The following is a 19,650-nucleotide window of genomic DNA, read 5'->3' as shown; positions in this document are numbered from 1 at the left end:
CCATGAAAAATGTATCAGCAGGAGTGTTCTACAGTGAAACCTCGGTGATACGAATCTCACGGGACCACCAAAAATATTCGTATCATCCGAAATTCGTATCACCAGAAAGCATGGAAAATTAGCATGCGACAAAAGAAAGCTGGCGTATGTTTTCATTTATTGTTTTTCAGGGCGACAGCAACGTCAGGAAGAACCCTGAATGATTGTCAGTTAAGTTTTTAGATGTCGGCAATCATACCAGCACTCGTAAATATACGGCCCGTGCGCGCATATTTAGTTAATGAACCAGGTGCGTTGTGACCCGCGACAGCAGTAGCCCCTTCCCAATTTTAGTATGCTTTTTTGCATGACACCAGAGTACTGCAGCGAGAGTGACCAAAGAAGCACTTTGACGCGATGGATAAAGGCCACAAAATTACAGCCAACATGCTCCTGAGTACCCCCTTTTCTACTCCTTCCGTCAAATATTTAAGTTTTGTTTGTTCTTCTACAGAAGCACGGTCCTGTGTTATGATTTTCTCATCGCGGAGGTGTTGGGGATGCTTTTTGGGAGATTTACGGCCGGGTCCACACAAGTGCGACCTCAACCGTCGCGCATGTTGACGTGAGGCCTGACTCCTTCGCCAAGACTGCCCTCGCCTTCTTTCGGTCCTCGTCCACCTTTCATAGGATGTCTGATGCATGAGGAAGGCACGTGTAAACACAGTACAACGACAGCAGCCCGCATCGACGCGTTAGAAAAAAAAAAGCATGGCGCTAATGTCCTCTGTAAGCTGAACGCGAAGGCACACGGAGGCACATAAGAGCTCCAAAGATTCGCGCACACAATCTCGGAGGCAGTGACGCGTCTCTGAAGGTTTATTCTGACCGTAACAAAAATGTTTTTCTTACACCGTGATTCTGACGATTTGGCAGTGTGGCGCGCATGCCCGCGCTTGCGTTCCCGCGCTCGCACGTGCTTGGCGCGTATTCCGCAACAGCGCGGACAGCACCTCTTCGTACCTGGCCGGTAGCGTACGTTCGTATCAAACGTCGCTGGGTGAAAATCGGTTCGCAACAACCGTACTCCATTACACTGCAGGCCAATGGGCCTTGGCCGGGACCAATGAAACAGTCGTATCACCCCGAAATTCGTATGAGCTGTGATCGTATCACCGAGGTTTCACTGTACTGCATTTAAACGTGACCAGCACACACTCTAACAGTCCTAGGTGTCCTGCTGTTCTGGTTCACAAGGGCCCTGACAGTTTCCAAATCAAACTCGAGTGTAGGTAAAAGGTGCACCAGACCTTGGAAGGTGTCCTGTTCCATACGGTGATGTGGTGACCCGAGTTGATGAGGTTCTTGACCATGCCTTGGCCCATGTTGCCCAAACCCAGAAACCCAAACTTGAGGTTTGATGGGCTGACATGTTTTGACCGCAAGACATCCGATATCCTCTCCACATCCAGGGGTGGTGTCACCTGTCATCCACATGAAAAAGTGACACGTGACTGCTGTTGTAAAACTTATCGCATAAAAAAGGTTGTTTATACCTTGCAGAGATAATCAAGAAAGAAAAAAGAAAGGCACTTTTACTTTTGCACAAGGAAGAAAGTTTGAAACTGGGAAAGTTGATTTGCTATCATAGCAGCCATGGCCACACTGTTTTATCTACGCTGAGAGTTAATGCTGATAAAATTCTGCATTAAAGATGCGTTCTGTAACTACAAATGCAAGAATGAAATGAGAATCGCAACGCTTTCTGGTGCATGGTATGCAGTGTAATCAGAGCCATGACAAACTAGTTTAGAGGAACACTAAAGGCTTATTTAATAAACATTTATGCTACAGCAAAAACAGAAGCTGGAGAACATCTAGAACGTCATTACTGACAAAAGCACTTTAGCAGCAGAGAAATAAAGGTAAACGTGGAACACAACCTGCGACTCCGGAGTGACATTCTTGTACTAGCGCTATGGCATAACTCCTCTGTATAATTACGTCATAAGAGAGGGCTTCAGAATATGGGCCCCAAAGAAATAGCATTGAAGCCACTGCGCATGTGCCAAAACGCAAACTGCCTTTGGATTTTGTGTAGGGCATGCTATATCGTGAATTTAACTAGGGAGCCCAAAACTTGCCCCAAAAGCTTTGCGTTAACAAACTTGGTGCCATCCATCAAAGTGATGGCTATTGTCAAGGGCTAAATTAATCAGATTCCTAAGTAACTCATAACCTTGTATATAAATAATTGTGGTGTCAGCTATCATTTTCTCCTATCTCACACATACAACTAAGATAGGCTGAAAAACAGCCTGTGTTTTTAAGATTGGATGTCGATTTCAGAGCTTAACGCAGCTGGTGACTCAAAGTCGGATTGTCTTGGCTGATGACTGTAATTTAGACTCAAAGAAGTGATTACTAGCAAGCTCATTACCACTACACGTTTTAAATTATAATTTTAAAGAAATATGTACTGAAGATATATTTCTGTGTCAGCTTTCAATCCACCTTTTTCACGATGTCCGGCTGCATGCGCCCTTCTCCTAGCGGAAAAGTCGCGAAACGTCTTTTCATCTCAGAGGCTTTGCTTCTGGCAATGCCGGTTGTCCCGACCGCTACCAAAACCCTACGAAAACGGAAGAGGGCAGCACAGGAAACTGAAAGAGGCGGATTATTATTCATCCTAGCTTCCCTTTCCAGTTACCACAATGCTGCAAGCGCAAGACACAAACAGTGTGTACAAAACCCTATGCCACAACTTATACCTCTTGCGTGGTCCAAAGCCAGCACATGCAAGGAACTCTCTTGCAGCAAAAAACATGCCATAGTAAAGCGATAATCGCAGAGAATCGTCCATCAAGATAAAACATTTTTTTTTGTATTACCCTAGACTCTTGAAAGATCTCCGCAGTTGAAAAGTTGCACTTTCACCTGGCTCTGTGCCACCCATGCACTCGCGTTTCATTAGTTTTGCTATTGCATAGTGCTGAGCTGGCTTTGCTCGCTAGTGAAGCTCACTCTAACTGCAAGAAAAAATAAACAGTGCCGATCTAACATTGCTTCCATATATGGAGTGTTTTTTTATACATAATGCGAAGTTGCTGAGCAATAAATGCGGTACGGGAAGAAAATGTTATGGACAATTTTTTACATAAGAAACTGTGGCACAGGATGGCGGGTAGTAAAAGGAGGTGATGGTGTATACAATGTCAACACTCCTTGATCTTGGACAGGCGAGTTGGATTGTGTGCTAGGGAGGGGTACGTGGACGCGAGTCTTAAAGGGCCAGTGATACCCCTGTCACACGGGCACCCGTGAACTCCGTTTAACTCCCTCGTCTTTTCCTCGAGGGAGATGGGGTTCATGTCACACGGTCACCATTTCGCTGAGGAAGTTAAATGGAGCTTTTGGTGGAGGAAGTTCGGTTATGCCCATTTCGGCTCGATGGAGTACTCTCGTTCCCAGGTACACTGAAAACCGCACTAGCAAAATCGTCCCAATGAGCTCAATTATAATTTTAAAAACTATATGCTCTTTTTTGCGTAGCATTTCACGCCCCGTAGTGTAAGTTTTAGTTATATTTTTTCGGACATCAGCGCTTGTATACTCTCCACACCAACGCCTCGCCAAGCCGCCGCCGCCGCTGTGAATCGTCGCGCGATATTTGTTTCTGCACGTGTGAGGCGCACGCACAAGCACTGTGACAGCAATGGTGATTCCGAGCACTTCATCAACACACAAAAACACGTTTTTTGTTGCTTTAAAGGCGACTGCACAGGCAAAAATTGGACGTTTCGACGAGCGCAGCAGCGCTGTTTCTGCCCCATGCGGCAACCGTCGAAAGCTTACACCGAGCTGTGTAGCACGGCCACAACTCCATTCTCGTAATGTTCCATCACGTAGTTAAATGCCGAACGGGGTGAAATGGAGTTCGATGGTGGCCGTGTGACAGAGGTATAAGCAACCCAGAGGTCCAAAAAATTTGTAATGAAGAGATGACTGCGCACTTGTACGACATGAACATACAGCTGCAAGACCTTTGTGAATAGGTGCTGTAGTAATGAAGTTGTAAAGGATGGAACAACCCTTTTATGGCCACTTCGGCTGGTTTTGGTTTCTCGCTAGGCCTCCCTACCCTTCCCTGACACGAAGAGGAGTAGGCATAGCCAGTCGTCGTGACTACGCCCACTTTGCAATAAAAGACGTCAGAGACTTACGTCAACAGCACGCAGCCAATGACTGAGGAAAGCTTTCTCCACGTTACTCCTGTCAGTTGCTTGCAGGCGGCCACCCATAGAAAACAATGCGAAAAATGTCTCGTCACAACGAATACTTTTTCTGGGTATTTTGCGCTTGAATGAAGTTTTCGCGAGTGCCACCACATAAGGAAAAGGAGCTTGCCTAGGATTGCCGCGAAATCTCGCTAAAAACTCGACTATTTCTTGTTGCCAAAGCCGTGCGGCCGCATCGCAAGACCCGTGTCTTCATCGGAGACATGCTTTCTGCTACCACAAGCACATCCCAGTAAATTATTCCCCATTGAGATGCTCAGCGACAGATTGTCCATCCGCCATGATGCTGCCGGCGGATTTGATGCACGTGCGGGCTGCGGAAGAATCGCTCTTCAAGAACTCCCGCCATTCAGCACTCAAAACAAAACTACTGCTCGTCGTCACAAGCCCTGCGATCGTGAATGACATCCACGGCATTTTGAAGGCACATGCGCAGCCGGTGCGCACCTAGTCTAAGCGTAACTGCATTCTGCCGCAACCGCTGCGAACACGTATGCGATCGTGTCGACGCGATCATGGGCGACCACGATAGTACGCGCGCATCCAGCGTACCCACACCGACTCAAAGCAATGCTGCGGTCAAAACCGCGGTAGACGTGATCACAGATAGCAACTACGTAGTTCTGAAGGCACGCGCACGGCCAGCGCACACATATTGTAAACGGAACTGCCGTTTGCCGCAACCGCTGTGCAGAAAACCGCGGTCGCTATCGTCACGATCATCGATAGCGAATACGCTCAAGTACGCAGCTAACACTCCGGAAGAAAGATTAAAGGCAATAAAGTCGTAAAACAGCGCGAAGCGTTTCGGCCTTCCTTTCACTTGCTTGTGACTGTGGTAGTGCGGAGCTTCGGCACTTCGTTTTCAGTTAGCCTGTAGCGAACTTTGGCACGCTCCTTCGCGGCGCTACGCGCTCGGCCCGCTTCGAGGGTAGCCTGCATTTAGTGTTTGCTCGTGTATAACACACGTGTACAACTCGCATATTGGCGCAAAGCCACCTTCCTTGCATTACCGTGAATTCTTGCGCACCGAATTTCGCATATAACCCGCACCCCGAGTTTAGCGCAAAATTTTCTGTATATTTTGATTCCCTTGGTGTGCGGCTAAGTACGTCCAAGTTATCTAGAGTTAAATGCAAAGGACAATGCATGCGCTTGCCGGGACCAAAGGACAAGCCATGATCATCAGATCTTCCTAGCTTTTGTAGTCTATAGATGAAATTTCGCTGCATTGAAATTCCGCGACAATGAACTTTTTCGCGCGTCCCATCAATTTCGTTGTAGCGGGATTTGACTGTAGTCTTTTTTGAAATAGAATGTCTGTGCGACTCTGTTGCACTCGCAAAATGTGATTGCCATGACCTTCATTACAGATGAGGAAGCTTGCTTCGGAGATGTCAAAAAAGGTCCAGCCCTGTTTACTGGCCCTTAAAGGAGAGACACTGCTTCAAAAAAACATGTCTTTTATTTTTTGAGCAGATTTCCATTAAACTTTCAGAGCTTATGTATTGCTATGTGCAGATTTCTAATATGCACTTATATTTCTCATACATTATGTAGTTTCTAAAATAATATGTATTTCTTGTATTGTTAGCAGCACCCTTTTTTTCTTCTGAACTGGTGGAGTTGCAAAGCAAATCAAGGTATCACAGTCGACGTCCGATTCCCGGACCCTCAAGGGACCGCGAAAACGTCCGGAAAAACGAAGCACGTGAAAACGCACACGTAAAAACCACATTTTTGGTAGGTATTTTCGCTGACGGAGAGGGTCACAGCCGGAGTACAAGATTCCCATAGCAATTCAGCCAATGCATTGTTTAGGTGGCTCTGAAAAGAGCCGTTTATATATATATATATATAGAAAAAAAAAAAACGACTACGGGCCGGCACTACCTCATAGGTCAGCACTTGGGCGCAAAGAAGTCGCTTATTTTCTTTTGCACGGTCCGCTTGCCCGCGATTATGTCTGCCTCAATTTCAGTCAACGTCATGTTGCCGCTGTACACCAATGACAGTGTCATCAGTGCTCGCGTCAACTCCGTGTTCGTTGGCTGTGTAGGAGCTGGCTCTTCGTTCTCGGTGTCGGAGTCATCGGAATCCTCCGTAACTTGATGAATGATTTCGTCATCGGTCAACTCCGCACATAGCTCGAGGTCTTTGTCAGCGTCGGCGAAGCCCTCAAGGGTTATCTCGGCTGGAATCAACACGCCGCCAGCGCGCAGATCGTCGAAGGCAACGTCCGCGGATGGCAGTTCGTCATCGTGAGCCTACGAGGTGGCTTTGTGCGCTTCGAAGGCGCGGACGAAGACGAAGGAGCAGTCGGTGCCATTGCTGTAAACGGCGAATCCGCTCGACGAAAAGCGCAGCACGAAACAGCTAGGAACTCGGTGGATGCTGAAGGTCGGGAAACGTGATCACTGAAGGTAGCGCGCAGCAGCAAACGATCAACCGCAGACACGACCGCAGAGCTGGCACAGCTGACAAAACAACACGTGAACGAACACAGTGAGGTTTGGCTTGGCTAAGCTACGGCTGGCAACGGATTGACACGTGCGGTGGTTCGGTTTCGAGGTTACGGCAGCCGCGGCGCGGTGCGGCGGCTCTAGCGTTGCTGCTGATGCGAGTATGGTGGGTTCAAGGATATGAAAATGAAAACAACCAAAATGGCGGCGTCGGTGGTGACTTTGGGTCGGCGGTTAACAGTAAAAAGTCCGGGAAATCGGATGGCGAAGGCTATAAGCGTCCGAATTTCGGACTTTTTAATACATTGACTCTACGGGAACTTGACGGTGCCACAGATGAGTCCGGGAAATCAGGCATGTCCGGAATTTCGGGCGTCCGGGAATCGGACGTCGACTGTTATCACAATCAGTAAAAGCTGTTAATTCGGATTTCACGGGACCGGAAAAAAAATGTCCGAATTAACCAAATGCCGAATAACAATGAACAGGAAAAAACAACATTAAAATCAAGTTGGAGAAGCATACCTTTATTTGCTAGAGTATTTTGTAATGGTCGTCTGCATTTCGCGCAGATTCCGGCTGACATTACAATTTTTCTTAACTCTTCCAAATGGCCAACAGCACGCAAACTGTCGGAAGTGCTCAGGCAAGCGTCCCTAATATCAAAAGCATCTCCGAGACTTCCCGTGAGGTGCGATGAGGTCGCGACATCATTAATATTTTCTTGATCGGTCAGGAGACCAGTCGTGGCGATACAATCATCAATCGCGATGTAGTCCTGAAGGGTCACATCTGTGGGAAGGACAGCATGAAGGTCAGGCAGTCATCGTTAGTGGACTCGGCTGCACCTCGTCAATGCCATCGTCAGCTTTTGCTGCATGCTCGGCCTCACGTGCAAACGCGGTCACACGAGGTCACAACGAGGGGGAGGGGGGAAGAGAACTTCGAAGAAGAGACGCCGCCGACACAACACAAGGGAAAATGCCGTCGGAGGCACAGTGGAGCTATGGTGGAGCGAAGAAAGAAGACGACGCCGACGTTCGGTGACGCTGCGATCGCCCCCACTAGTTGATGACGATGTCGATGTCACTCAGTTTCGGTTTCACTCCAGTGGTGCTAGCGCTGCTTTACCACACTTTTGTGTAGCGGCAGCCATCAGCCTTTGTCCGAATTAAGCGGTGCGGAGCCGAATTCTGACGAATTAACAAAGGTTTGGTCCCATAGATTAACATGCACTTTGGCCGGGACCAATAGAGCCGTCCGAATTATCCGAATTAACGAGCTTTTACTGTAATCTGGTATCAGAACTGTATGGAGTAAATAAGAAATGAATATTCTAAGCCCACTTGAGCAAGAGTTGTCGTATGTCATAGCTGCAGAGTCTGGATAAACGAAATTTGGAAGATTTTGTAATTTGCGGAAGGGGGGCACACCAGCCGGTATGTTGAACTTTCATGAACTCACTCACAAATGTTCAACATATTGTAACTTTTGTTCAATTGGGTTTATAACATCCATTGTGTTTATATTGCATACAGTCTCATTTTAGATTATTGTGATATGCTGATTTGCTTCATAACTGCCACAGTTTAGAAGAAAATCTTGGTCCTACCAAAGCACATCAAGTGTTTGATATTTTATATTTGAAAACAGTATAAAAATTATTGCATATTTTGAAATCAGCACATAAATATACGTATGTAGCTGTGTTTCACAAACATCTGCTGAAAGATAAAGAAATATGCTTCTAAAGCAGGGCATTAAGCATTGATGCATATTTGCCTTTAGTGTACCTAATGTGATGCAATGCACACCTAGCACCCTAACTCTCCAAACCTAAGACGAAAAGGTGCACTTACGGGCCTTGTGACGTAAGACTGCCTCAGGAGGTTAGAGCTGGACTTAGACGATGAAGTGGCATTGGACACACTGTTGAGGCCAGCCGCATTGTTATTTGGTGTCGCAGCTGCCACCGAGGGAAGCCTTCTCAGTTGCGGCTGCTTTGTTTCTTTTCATGGGTGCCGAGCCTGTACTGCTGCTCTCAGAAGAAGTTCGTTTGGAGGCCCGATGTGACTGGTCCTGCAGCTGTAAAAGCATGGTGGTGTCATGCTACTACGTATCAAAAAGTGCTCTTAACATCCACCTGTTCTCCAGTATGGCTAATAAAGAAATCCAGTGCATTAATACACAGAAGCTAGGCAAATTTAGGAGTCCTTTTTTAAGGACAGGTGTGGCACCTTCACACACTTCTTAACCCTTTCAGGGTCGAATTTTTGCGAAATGCAGTCCAAAAAAATGTTTATTTTTTTATTGCTGAATAAATTCTTGAGATGATTCTATTTAAGAAAAAAATTCTCTAAAATTTTACCGTAAAGTGACAAATCGTTGTTACCTACACATGGTTTATTCATAGTAACATCAAGCAAAACCCTAAAAAAAGAAAAGCTTATACGATTTTTTATAAATAAAAATTATACATGGTATAAACAGCTCACAGACAAAAATAAGCACACCAGAGTAGTTTTCCGGTAAAAAAAAGTTCATGTACCCCAAAACAGGAAGCGCAACCACGGCGGCGGTTGTGTAATTTTAGCGCAGCACGGAAACAGATGCAATCGCGCCCTGGGGAGCAATAAACGAGAGAGTCACAGGCGGGCTTTCACCTTGAGAGATTAGAAACCAGACAGCCATCAAGCTTTGTGGGTGCGAGAAGCGATAACCAACCAAAGGATGAAACCGAAACCAGTCGCACCGCGTGCGCTTTCCGGACGTACAAGTGAAAGCTGCCGTGCCGCTTCGGAAAGCAAAAAAGGAGAGACATCGGCACATGAAAAGATACCACATATTCCCGAAGCGTGGCAGCAAGAGAAATGATCGATCGGCAGCAAGAGAAATGATTCCACGCAAGGAGAAATGATAGAAAAAGGCGGGGTTTTAAACCAGCCGCAAACGCAAAGCGCTCGGCTGGCAAGCGATAGCCGGCGCGCCGCTTTTGAAGGGGGGGGGCACGGGAGAGCCAAGCAAGAGAAACAACCGAAAAAGGCGCGCGGTTTAAAGACACAGGCTATGCCGTACATGTACGGCGAAACCCCAAAGGGTTAAAGAGGCCCTGCAACACTTTTCCAAGTAGTTATGGAATGGCTTCATTAAAGGAGCTTATTTCCTCACGAAATCGACCACGGCAAAAGTTTTTAGAATCGTCCAGTACGGTGGAGTACAAAGATTGTGCACGCTGTAAATGCTTTCTCTCTTCTCTTGCCCCGACAAAAGCGCTGGAAGCTAAGCAGGGAGGTATGGCACAGGAGAACAAGGTACGTCACGCGCGTCTTGTGACCCTTGCGCACTTTTTATTTTTTTTCTTCAAATCAGTGCAATTGTGCGCAGGTGGGCAAGTGGCGGCCTAACAGCAACTAATAGCAGTCACAACGCCAGGGCCGCTAAACCTAAAGCACGAGAAGCGGCCTTACCCATGCACCCAGTAACAAACATAGAGAGTGCGTAGTACACACAGCAAACCAAATAAAACGGGTATATGATGAACAAGAAGACATTGTGCTAACTCCATGTCGTAAAACAGCTGTCCATCACTTGCAAAATGCACTTCGCTCTGACGAGGACGGCGTAGTGCTATCACTTGCCCCGCATCTGCTACATGGCTGAGCAGACGCATTGACCTTTCACCAATTGTGCCCGCGGCGACAGAAGCGTGTACATCTTAACCGCGCACGACGCGAAATTCTCAAAAACACGTGCAGAAGCGTGCAGCGTGCGAGCAAGGCAACGCAGTTTCAAGGCAGCTTGAAGGGGGACAGCGGAGTGCTCAACACTCAAATAACGAATTTTCTCCCCACATGACTGACAGCGGCCGGCACCGCAGCGCCTCCACGGCGTGGGTCTCCCCTATAGGGGCAGGGTAGGAGCACCTATGACTTGTGTAAATAAATTTAAGTGTGTGTGCAGTCGACGTCTATCGCCGGTTCATTAAAAAGTATGTAGGTAGATTTCAGTTTACTTTTATGCCGAATTCATGGTAAATGTTAAAGTAGCCATTTACTTGACGTATGTTCAAATTTTAAAGCGCGAGAATTCAAGTCGAAAGATTTTCGGAAATTTTACCCCGTGTAAAAGGCGCACCCCGAACTTAGAGCTGGATGTTCTGGAAAAAAAAAAAAAAGTGCCACCTATTATGCGAGTAAATATGGGTAGAGTGTACGAAGGAAGGACCTTGTATGCCCCATTACACTCCTTTGAACGAAAGAAGGAATCCACGTTTTCCATTTTCCTGTGCTGCACTCTGTCGTTTTGGTACGGGCCGGGACAATTGGCATCGCCAGAACGAAGGCTTCCGAGATTAAGAGGAGTTTCACGACTTCTCTGCTAGGGAAGTCCAGAAAACGGCAGGAAGGGGAAGATGGGGGGGAAGCGGTGAAAAAAATCCGTAAACAGGGATGTGTGTGCTCAGCCCACGTTTCGACAACTGGACTTGTCTTCTTCAAGGCTGGGATTGATTTCCTTAGCGCTCATGTGTATATGCTTTGAACCCTCTCCTTCAATCCAAAAAAGGAGGAGGAGAGGGCAACTGCAAAAGTGGGGTGGGGGAGAGGCCACCATGACAAATTGGGTGAGTCAAAGGAAAGTGGTATTATGTGAAAAAAATAAAAAACAGGACACACCACACACACGTTTTTACTGAATTATGGTTGTCGGAGGAAGCATCACTTAAAGGGGTACTGACACCTTTTTTCAAAGGCGAGTTTACTCTGCCATACATATTTCCTATGCAGAGACGGCTCTGAGCAAGTGTGAAACTCAGCAAATGCTGATAAGATATTTTAATTTGATATTAAAGTCAATTTTTCCATGGCGCACCTACTGACATCGACACTAGCTTGACGTCAGGCTGCAGTACAAATTCTGGTGACTTCACGCAGCAGTATGGCTTGTTGTGATGACGTTAGGTACCGAAACTTCCAAGATGGCCGCTTGTACGTCATCAAAACTTCCAAAATGGCTGCTCGTGCGTGGAAACGTCACTCCATATTGTGCGAGCACGTGACGAGAAGCTCATACAGTGTCGTGATGTCAGGGTACAGTAGGAACCGAAACTAGCTTTTAAAAACATACTGTAATTACTTTTTCAGGGCACACTCGCGCTTAGCGCTACCTTTTCTAGGCACATGAGGGCTTTACCTTTCATTTGACGCAAAAAAACGACAACTGAAAATATTCGTGTCAGGACCCCTTTAACAATGGAAGGTTAGAAATTCCTAGAAGAAGGGCTTAACTCTCACTGATTTTCATTGAGTATGTACCATATAGGATGGATTCAAGAGCCTCCATAAATGTTTTATGCCTGCTGGCTGGAATGTGCTGAACTTGTGAATAAGGTACGGCTCTGTATATTTTCTGTCTCTTGAGGACCGGAAGTTTGACTGAAGTATGCAAGTTTGAGATGGTTGAAGTTGTGACTTGCTACATGAAAATGCTGTCACTGCATTCGGTAATTTCTTCACTGTGTCCCGCCAACGTTACTAGAACAAACTCAGTTTAAAAGCTCCGCTGGAGAGGCGGTCCGCGTGGCGGTCGTGAGAACTAGTGGCGCTGCAGTCACGTCTAGCTCCCGCCGCTGGCGCTTGTTGTGATCGACGCCGCCGATGTACGAGCGCACGTGGGTTACAGCGTGTCGGCGCTTTGTTAGCTCGTCATTTTTGCGACTGTTCTTGTCCAGCCTTAGCGTCTTGTACGAAGACAACGGCCTGATGTACGAGCGTACCGAGGGCGAACAGATTCACAGTGCGGTATGCCGACTTGCTTTGCGCCGGGCTCCAAGAGCGGCTACCACAACACGCGACTCCGCTTCACGGCACTTCTTCAGACCTCCAAAAGACCCTACGCCATTCAAGCTTTGCATCGCAAAGATAGAAAGCTTACTGCGAAATGCAAGATCTGTGACGTTCATTTTGAGAGTGACGACATTGTAAAGCCTATCGTCGTGTCGTTGCGGGACAAAGTTTTTATCCCGTGTGAAAAGTGGGAACTCGCGCCAGGTGCCGTGCCGCGCTTGTTCCCAGCACTTCCACCCTACATTTCAAAGCCAAAATGTTCGGTTTTAGCGCAAATCCCCCCCAAACGCACAGCGTCCCGCGAAAGCCCAGTGCCCAATTTGGAGGAGCCGCCAGAAATAGAACAGCAAAACGAAAGGCAGGCGATTACCTGTATACGCCCCGAGGCTGAGAGTTGCATCACACTGACATTCGATCGGTTGTCAGCTGTCGCTATGCCTTCAAAGCAGTGGATTTTCGAGAGATTTTACGACGAGGTATTGAACAAGATGTGCGGAATATTTTACACTCGCCTGCTCGGAACGGGCTGCTCAGCGCAAGAAATTTGACACGGTACACATAGAAAAGACGAGGACCAGCGCTGGTCCTCGTCTTTTCTATGTGTACCGTGTCAAATGTTTTGCGCTGAGCAGTTTAATAATGGAATACCAACTAGCCCAATCCCACACTTTGCTTCGGGAATGGAGACTTACTTGTGCAAAAATAATTGTAGTTGACGAGCAGTTTAACTGCGTAGTGAACGGCTCAGCACGAAACGCAAACGGCTGTCGTACAGTGTAGAAGTGCTGCGGGCATGGAACATCTGCTTGGTGAAGTTGAAAAACTGAAGTTGAATACTGACGACTCTTCTAGCGACCGAGTAGGCGCGAATAACTGCTCGGTGCTCACACTCACGGCCGATCTGTTTCGAATTGTTTAAGGCACCGTAGCAGGATGCAAATAGAAAAATGAGACACCGAAAATACAACTGTCCCTGAAAAAATTGCTCAGAGACGACATCTATTCGATGTAATCGCACACTGAGATTTCATTTACCGAGTTCTCGTAAATTTTCCGATTTTGGGGTCAGTATCCCTTAACCGTCGCGAAGCGTGTCTTGTAAACCTGCAAAGCATTGTGATGTTTTTCGAGAAGTTTTTTTTTTTCAATAAATTGTAGAAACGTGTACTGTTTTTCTAGAACGTTTTTGTATCTCGAGTAAGTACGCTTCTTGTACACTATAAGGCTTTTACGAGCGTGTTGGGTTGTTCTGGTCTAGATAGATACGGCAGCGGGCTAAAATTGTGGTGGTAGTTACACAAATTACGCTGAAAAGCCTCATTCGCTTAGACTCCTATGCTTGGAGTTAAGCGCAATGTAGACAGCTCAAATATTGTCACAGGGTCGTGACGTCGACGAGGCAGCAGTCAGCAGGTCCGAGATGAAACTCTTTATTTGGCCGAACTTGTGGCCGGAAACTGAAAGTCAAACTACAGCAATACACTGATAGCGGCGAACAGAGCGTCGACCGTCGATCAACTGACAAGCGGTCAAGCGTGTCGGCTTTTATACAGGCCTATCGAACTTTCCAGCGATATCGCTGGTGGCGGCGTTATCCTCTCGACAAAGCTGGAACATTCGCGTGCAGCGCGCAATTTTACCAAAACGTCTACTACAATCGCGAAGCTTCTCGAACACTGCTTCGCGGATAGCCTCGAGCGTTGATAAGCGTCCTTGCTGGTCAAACCCGAATACAGCAAATAAAAACAAGAAGTGGGCGTGGCAATATAGACCGAACACCGATTCTTAGCCATCATGAACAACGCACGCGGGCCAATGCATACAGACGACCTTATGCATATCCACCTAAGTATCCACCTAACTAGTAAATAAGAAAGTTGCCGCGCAGTTGCCGCGAGCAAGTGCGCGGCGGACCGCAGCGTTATGCCGTGGCAGCAGACGACGCGGCAATAGTGGCGCAAGACGGAACTGCAGCGCCGCTAGTTTCGCGACCGCCGCGTTCGGACCACCCTCCTCTGCTGCCGGAGATACGAGCTTTGAAACGAGTTTGTTCTAGTAACGTTGGTCCACGCGATGCCCGTTTAGTCTAACATTACCAGGCTGTCCCGTTTCGCCAATGCACTGTTGTGACAATATGAACATTCAATCATGTAGATAACGTTTGAACTAGTGGAGGTAAAACTAGATTTTTACATGATGGACATAATCCCTTCAGGTGCTTTTAACTATAATGTCATCTTGAAGGCGTTTGCAAGTCTTACATCTTGGACGAAACAAGTGTTATGTGGGCATTAGAACGAGGCTTTCCTTTTGCATGCACTAACATGTCCTTAAAGAACACTAAAGTGAACAAAGAATTGGTTAGATTAATTGTGCTCCGAGAACTCTAATGCAAATAATTTCACTATCATACGTTCATTAGAGAGGAGATAATCAAGGTGAAAGATTCATTTTTAAATTTCGCGCCGAAATCTCCGCACGTGACGTCACTGATTTCAAAGTACATTTTTTCCTATTTTGGCGACATTGGCCCAACAAAATTTCCTGAAACATGGCATATTAAGTCTACGGCCCTCTCAGAGGACAATACCCTTCATTTTTACTGATTAGGAAGTACGTAGGGCCAAGCAGATGCATATCAAAATCTATGACGTCATGGCGTTTGATGCGGGAATTTCAAGTTGGTGCCGCCACCTGCATTTTCTTTCGGCGCGTTTGCTCGCTTACCAAGTGTCTGATTGTGGCAAGTGCGGTGATTTTGGAATTGTGAAAGAGTAATTTACTAATATGAGAAAAATCATTTTTCTTTATAGTGTCCCTGTAAAGTTCCTATTGCTGCTATACACGGCCTTTGGTACTTCGGGAAACGCTTTTCTAAGGCGCTCGTTGCTTGCCAGTATTGGATAATACTAACGGAGGATATTTACGTTTGGAGCGCATTTGAGTATTTGGTTATAAATGCTGGCGGCTGGTTGGGCTGAGCTACCGGGGGCTCTTTTAGCTAGCGTTGATTTCCTATCTAGTTTATATGCATCGTTGCAGACCTTGTTAGAGCGTCTTGCCGTAATTCTTTTAACTAATGTTCCTAGGTTGCTTAAGTGGTGAATGTAGTCACCCTCGCCGCTACAGATCCTTCTTATACACCTGCCTGCCCACAAATATCCCTTGTTTGCAGTGTCGCGGTGATGACTTACATACTTCGGTCAAACTTCCGGTCCCTAGGAGGAAAAAAATATACAGTCTTACCTTATTCCAGGGGTGAGACGGCTGAAATCGATTTGGGAGCATTTTGGAGCAGCAAAATTTCAATTTAGGAGCAGAGAACCTTGTTTGGGAGCAGTTAGCGGCATTTATTATGTCGTTTTTGGGGAGCTCGAAAAAACAAATTTGTAGTAACTTGGAGGAACAAGCACATATTTTAATCGGCTTAGAATACACATACACATTCAAAGAGCCTTTGGAGAAAGCTTTTTTTAACAGATTATTGCCAGGTATGAACTACACTACCTTTTTACAAACCACGCAATTTATATAACCCTGGTAACAACATATGAAATAGATAAAAAAAAAGTTTTTCCAAGTAGGTTCACTTTACATTTGAAAATAAGAAAAGAAAAAACATCACACTTCTCAAATAATAAAAAAAGTCACAGTTTCACCGCAAGGGCGAAGCATTGAATGCGATAGCAACAAATTGTAGTGTTACACGAAGTAAGGCTGGCAGCTAACTGTTTTGTATCCGATCTCGCGTAACTATAAAACGATGGTGTAAGAAATACGGCCGCTCCAGGGAGCCATGTTCTCCGCATAGTCACTTCGCTTTGAGAGCGCAGCACGTAGAAGCGTATACGAGCCACCCGCCCCGCTGTGATGGCTTTCGAGATAGCGCGCACGCGCAAAGTTCAAAGTTGCTCCTCGCGCGACACTCCCCCCCCCCCCCCCCCTCCTCGCGTCTTTTAAGGCTTGTTAAAAACGGGCGGGGCGTTTCCTGTCTGCTTCGACGGCAGGCCTTCCGAGCGGGGTGATGTTATCGCATGCAGCCTCCGAGCGACGGCAATGGGCCGGCTCGTTTGCTTCGGCCGCGTACGTCGCCTCTGCTCGCGTGCTTTTACCCGCTGTAGAACATACAATTCGCGGGGGGATCTTATCAATGTGGACTTCATACCGGAAGGACATGACGGCGACGGCAAGAACCCCTCGAGACTGTCCATATAATTGCTATCGCAATAAAACTGATTGCACATAATTGTATAGTCCATAGCAGTACGTCTTTGAACGGTCAATGAATGATTCCGACTAGCACGCGATTGCGGCGACGCCTTCGCGCGTAACATCGGAAAGAACAAAAGCGGTATGGCCACCGACGAACGCGCCAGTATGACCACCCCCATAGGCGTGCGCACGAAGGGGGAGGGGGGCAAAGTCGATACCGCCCATACTTTGACTTAATCGGAAGGAGGGGCGCTGCGATTAATATTTGCCCTCCCTGAAGGGCGAACCCTCAGGAAGCTTTCGAATAGCGTACGCAAAGCTTTGCGTTGGCTTTTCGCACAACTGCGCATGCGTCGTACGCTAACCGCTTGCGGGCTCCCGTTAAGTGACGGAAATAGCGGGCCGCAAACGCTAACGCTAACTTAGCGTACGCTATTCGAAAACTGCCTAAATAAAGCGCCTTCAGCTATCTGCTCGGCTGCGCGGTGGCGTAGCGTCAATGTACCGCACGCTTTTTATAGGTGATAACAAAAGCGCGCTGCGCCACCGTTCGCTGCCACCTCGTGAGGGACCGCCTTCAAAAATGCGTCGCGAGCGCCGAGAAACCTTACCCCTCGGACACTACGTCGTTACCGCTCGGACACTACACTATACATTACAACCGCTCAGAGGCGATTACACAGCACTATGGAAGCCTCTATTACAAAGGCGCGTAGAAGGACACGCTTGCGCGCGTTAACGTGTTCTGCGAACGTATCCCTGGCGCTGCTTCTAAAGTTACGTTTTCCCACGCTGAAAGTGACGCGGGCTTGAAAATTCTTGATTGTGGGGCCGTTTCGGCGCAGTTCGGCGCAATTTTTTGCAATTTTTATGCTTTTGGAGCAGCTTGGCGCAGGAAAACGGAATCGTATCAAAAATGCGCAATATGCGCAGCTGTCTCACCCCTGCTTATTCACAAGTTCGATACCTCCAAGTGGCAGGTATGAATGTCTAGGGGGCTCTTGAATCCATCCTATATGGTACATAATCAATGAAAATCAATGTGAGTTAAGCCCTTCTAGAATTTCTAACCTGCTTGTTCAGTGTTGCTTCCTCTAACATCATAATTCAGCAAAACGTCCCCCCCCCCCCCACCTTTTTCCTTCTTTTTTCACGGAATACCTCTTTCCTTTTGACTCACCCAATTCATCATGGCGGCCTCTCCCCCACCCCCCGCTTTTGCAGTTGCCCTCTTCTCCTCCTTTGTTGAATAGGAGAGAGGGTACAAAGCATATACACACAAGCGCTAAGGAAATCAGTCCCAGCCTTGATGAAGACAAGTCCCCTAGTCGAACCGTTGGCTCGAGCACACTCACCCCTGTTTACGGATTTTTTGCTTCTGTTGGGGAGGGCGCATGAGCCGTGGCATCGTGAAAAAGGCCGATTTTAAAGGATTGTTTTTCTTTGTCAGACAAAACCATAATAAAAACCATAGACAATGAAGCCAATGAAGATATAGGGACGTTATTTGTATCTTTTTAACTGTATCGTACTAATTATGATATAAATGTGAAGAAATTAAAGAGGACAAAAAGACAGCTTGCCGCTGGCAGGGTCTGAACCTTCAACCTTCGGATGTCACAAATCCCGTATTTACACAATAGTCTGCCCAAATGAGGATTCCTGGTGACTTCAGCCAGAGCACTAAACATTGGCGGTGCAGCTGGATTCACAATGACTGCCACAATGACACCATTTCAGCCTCTTCGGCCTCCAAATAGGGTGAAAAAAGAAGATACCAAGTATGATGTTCTTTACCTCTCGTTTTCTCCGTTTTGGCTCTTTGTCAGTCGTAACAGGTTCCTTAGGTTCCTTTGGTGTTTTGGGCGCTTTTGACGGTGTCACAGCAGGGTTGCAGGTGCCTCCTCAACCTCATCTTCGGAGGCAGCCACTCTTGCAGATGGCGAGCCCTTCATGAGAAGAGAGAAGGGAAAGCAGTGGTCAGCATCTCAACTTTCCTCCACAATATGCAGCACACATCAGCACAGGCAACTGGTAATCTCCTACGAACTGAGTGAAACTACAGCTGTTGCTTAAAGGGAAGCTGAAGCAGTTTTAGAATTTGGTAAAACTTGTTGTCAACCCATATTGCCCAAACTCAAAAAAACTGACAAAACAAATTTTTTTTTTTTCCACAAAAAGTGTACTTCTCTACCCTCAAAAGAAAGCACAAGTTCTTTATTTACTGCCAGGTAAACGCAACACTGTTTTTCACCATCCTATATATATATAGGACACTGAGCATTAGGGGTGTCTGTGCGGGTGTGGTAAGCCTTGAAACATTTCACGTGCACACCGACATTGCACTTCTTCCTCGCCATGAAGTCTTTCACAGCAGCAAGCACGCGTTTGCCCTGCATAAAGTGGTCGGCACGCGGCACCATGAAAAGCAAGCAATGTCTAGGCTTGCACAAGTTGAAAATTAGGCCTGCTTGATGTGCTGTATGTGGTGCTAGTCATCAGCTAAAGCAATAGCGATGTTAAAGTGCCTCAAAGAACCGTCCTATATGTAGGACACTGGGCATATATGGGTTAACAAAAGCCAACATTATTGTGGATGATGACGTAATTTTTTCCGCTGTTGTGGCAGTGGCAGCAGGACTTTAAATACATGATCGTCTTGCTCCGCCCACGTGAATGCGGTGAAAGTGTGGGCGTGGAACAAGCCAACCGGAACTACGTCATCGTCGGCAGTTTTGGCGAAGCCGCGCAGCACGGTCGTATCTTCAACTGTGGCCTCTGCGACTGGCTCCGGCTGCACACATTGGTGGAACTGATCACGAAGCCCATGATTTAACAGTGCTGATGTCGATGACG

The 19,650-nt window shown here is 47.0% G+C and overlaps 1 protein-coding gene across 1 annotated transcript in view; it reads right to left on the bottom strand.

Annotated features, from left to right (window-relative positions):
- Nucleotides 1-19,650, bottom strand: part of LOC119381078 (putative oxidoreductase GLYR1 homolog) — a 135,693-nt gene that overhangs the window by 99,983 nt on the left and 16,060 nt on the right. Inside the window, 5 exon segments of the mRNA XM_049412150.1 lie at nucleotides 1,290-1,463; nucleotides 8,599-8,718; nucleotides 8,720-8,824; nucleotides 18,592-18,695; nucleotides 19,130-19,187. Coding sequence (XP_049268107.1) covers nucleotides 1,290-1,463; nucleotides 8,599-8,718; nucleotides 8,720-8,824; nucleotides 18,592-18,695; nucleotides 19,130-19,187 — 561 coding nt within the window.

The sequence above is a fragment of the Rhipicephalus sanguineus genome, chromosome 2 (genome assembly GCF_013339695.2).
Source record: "Rhipicephalus sanguineus isolate Rsan-2018 chromosome 2, BIME_Rsan_1.4, whole genome shotgun sequence".
NCBI lineage: Eukaryota > Metazoa > Arthropoda > Arachnida > Ixodida > Ixodidae > Rhipicephalus > Rhipicephalus sanguineus.
Note: the sequence above shows the minus strand (reverse complement) of the source record. Positions and strands in the feature narration are given on the sequence as shown.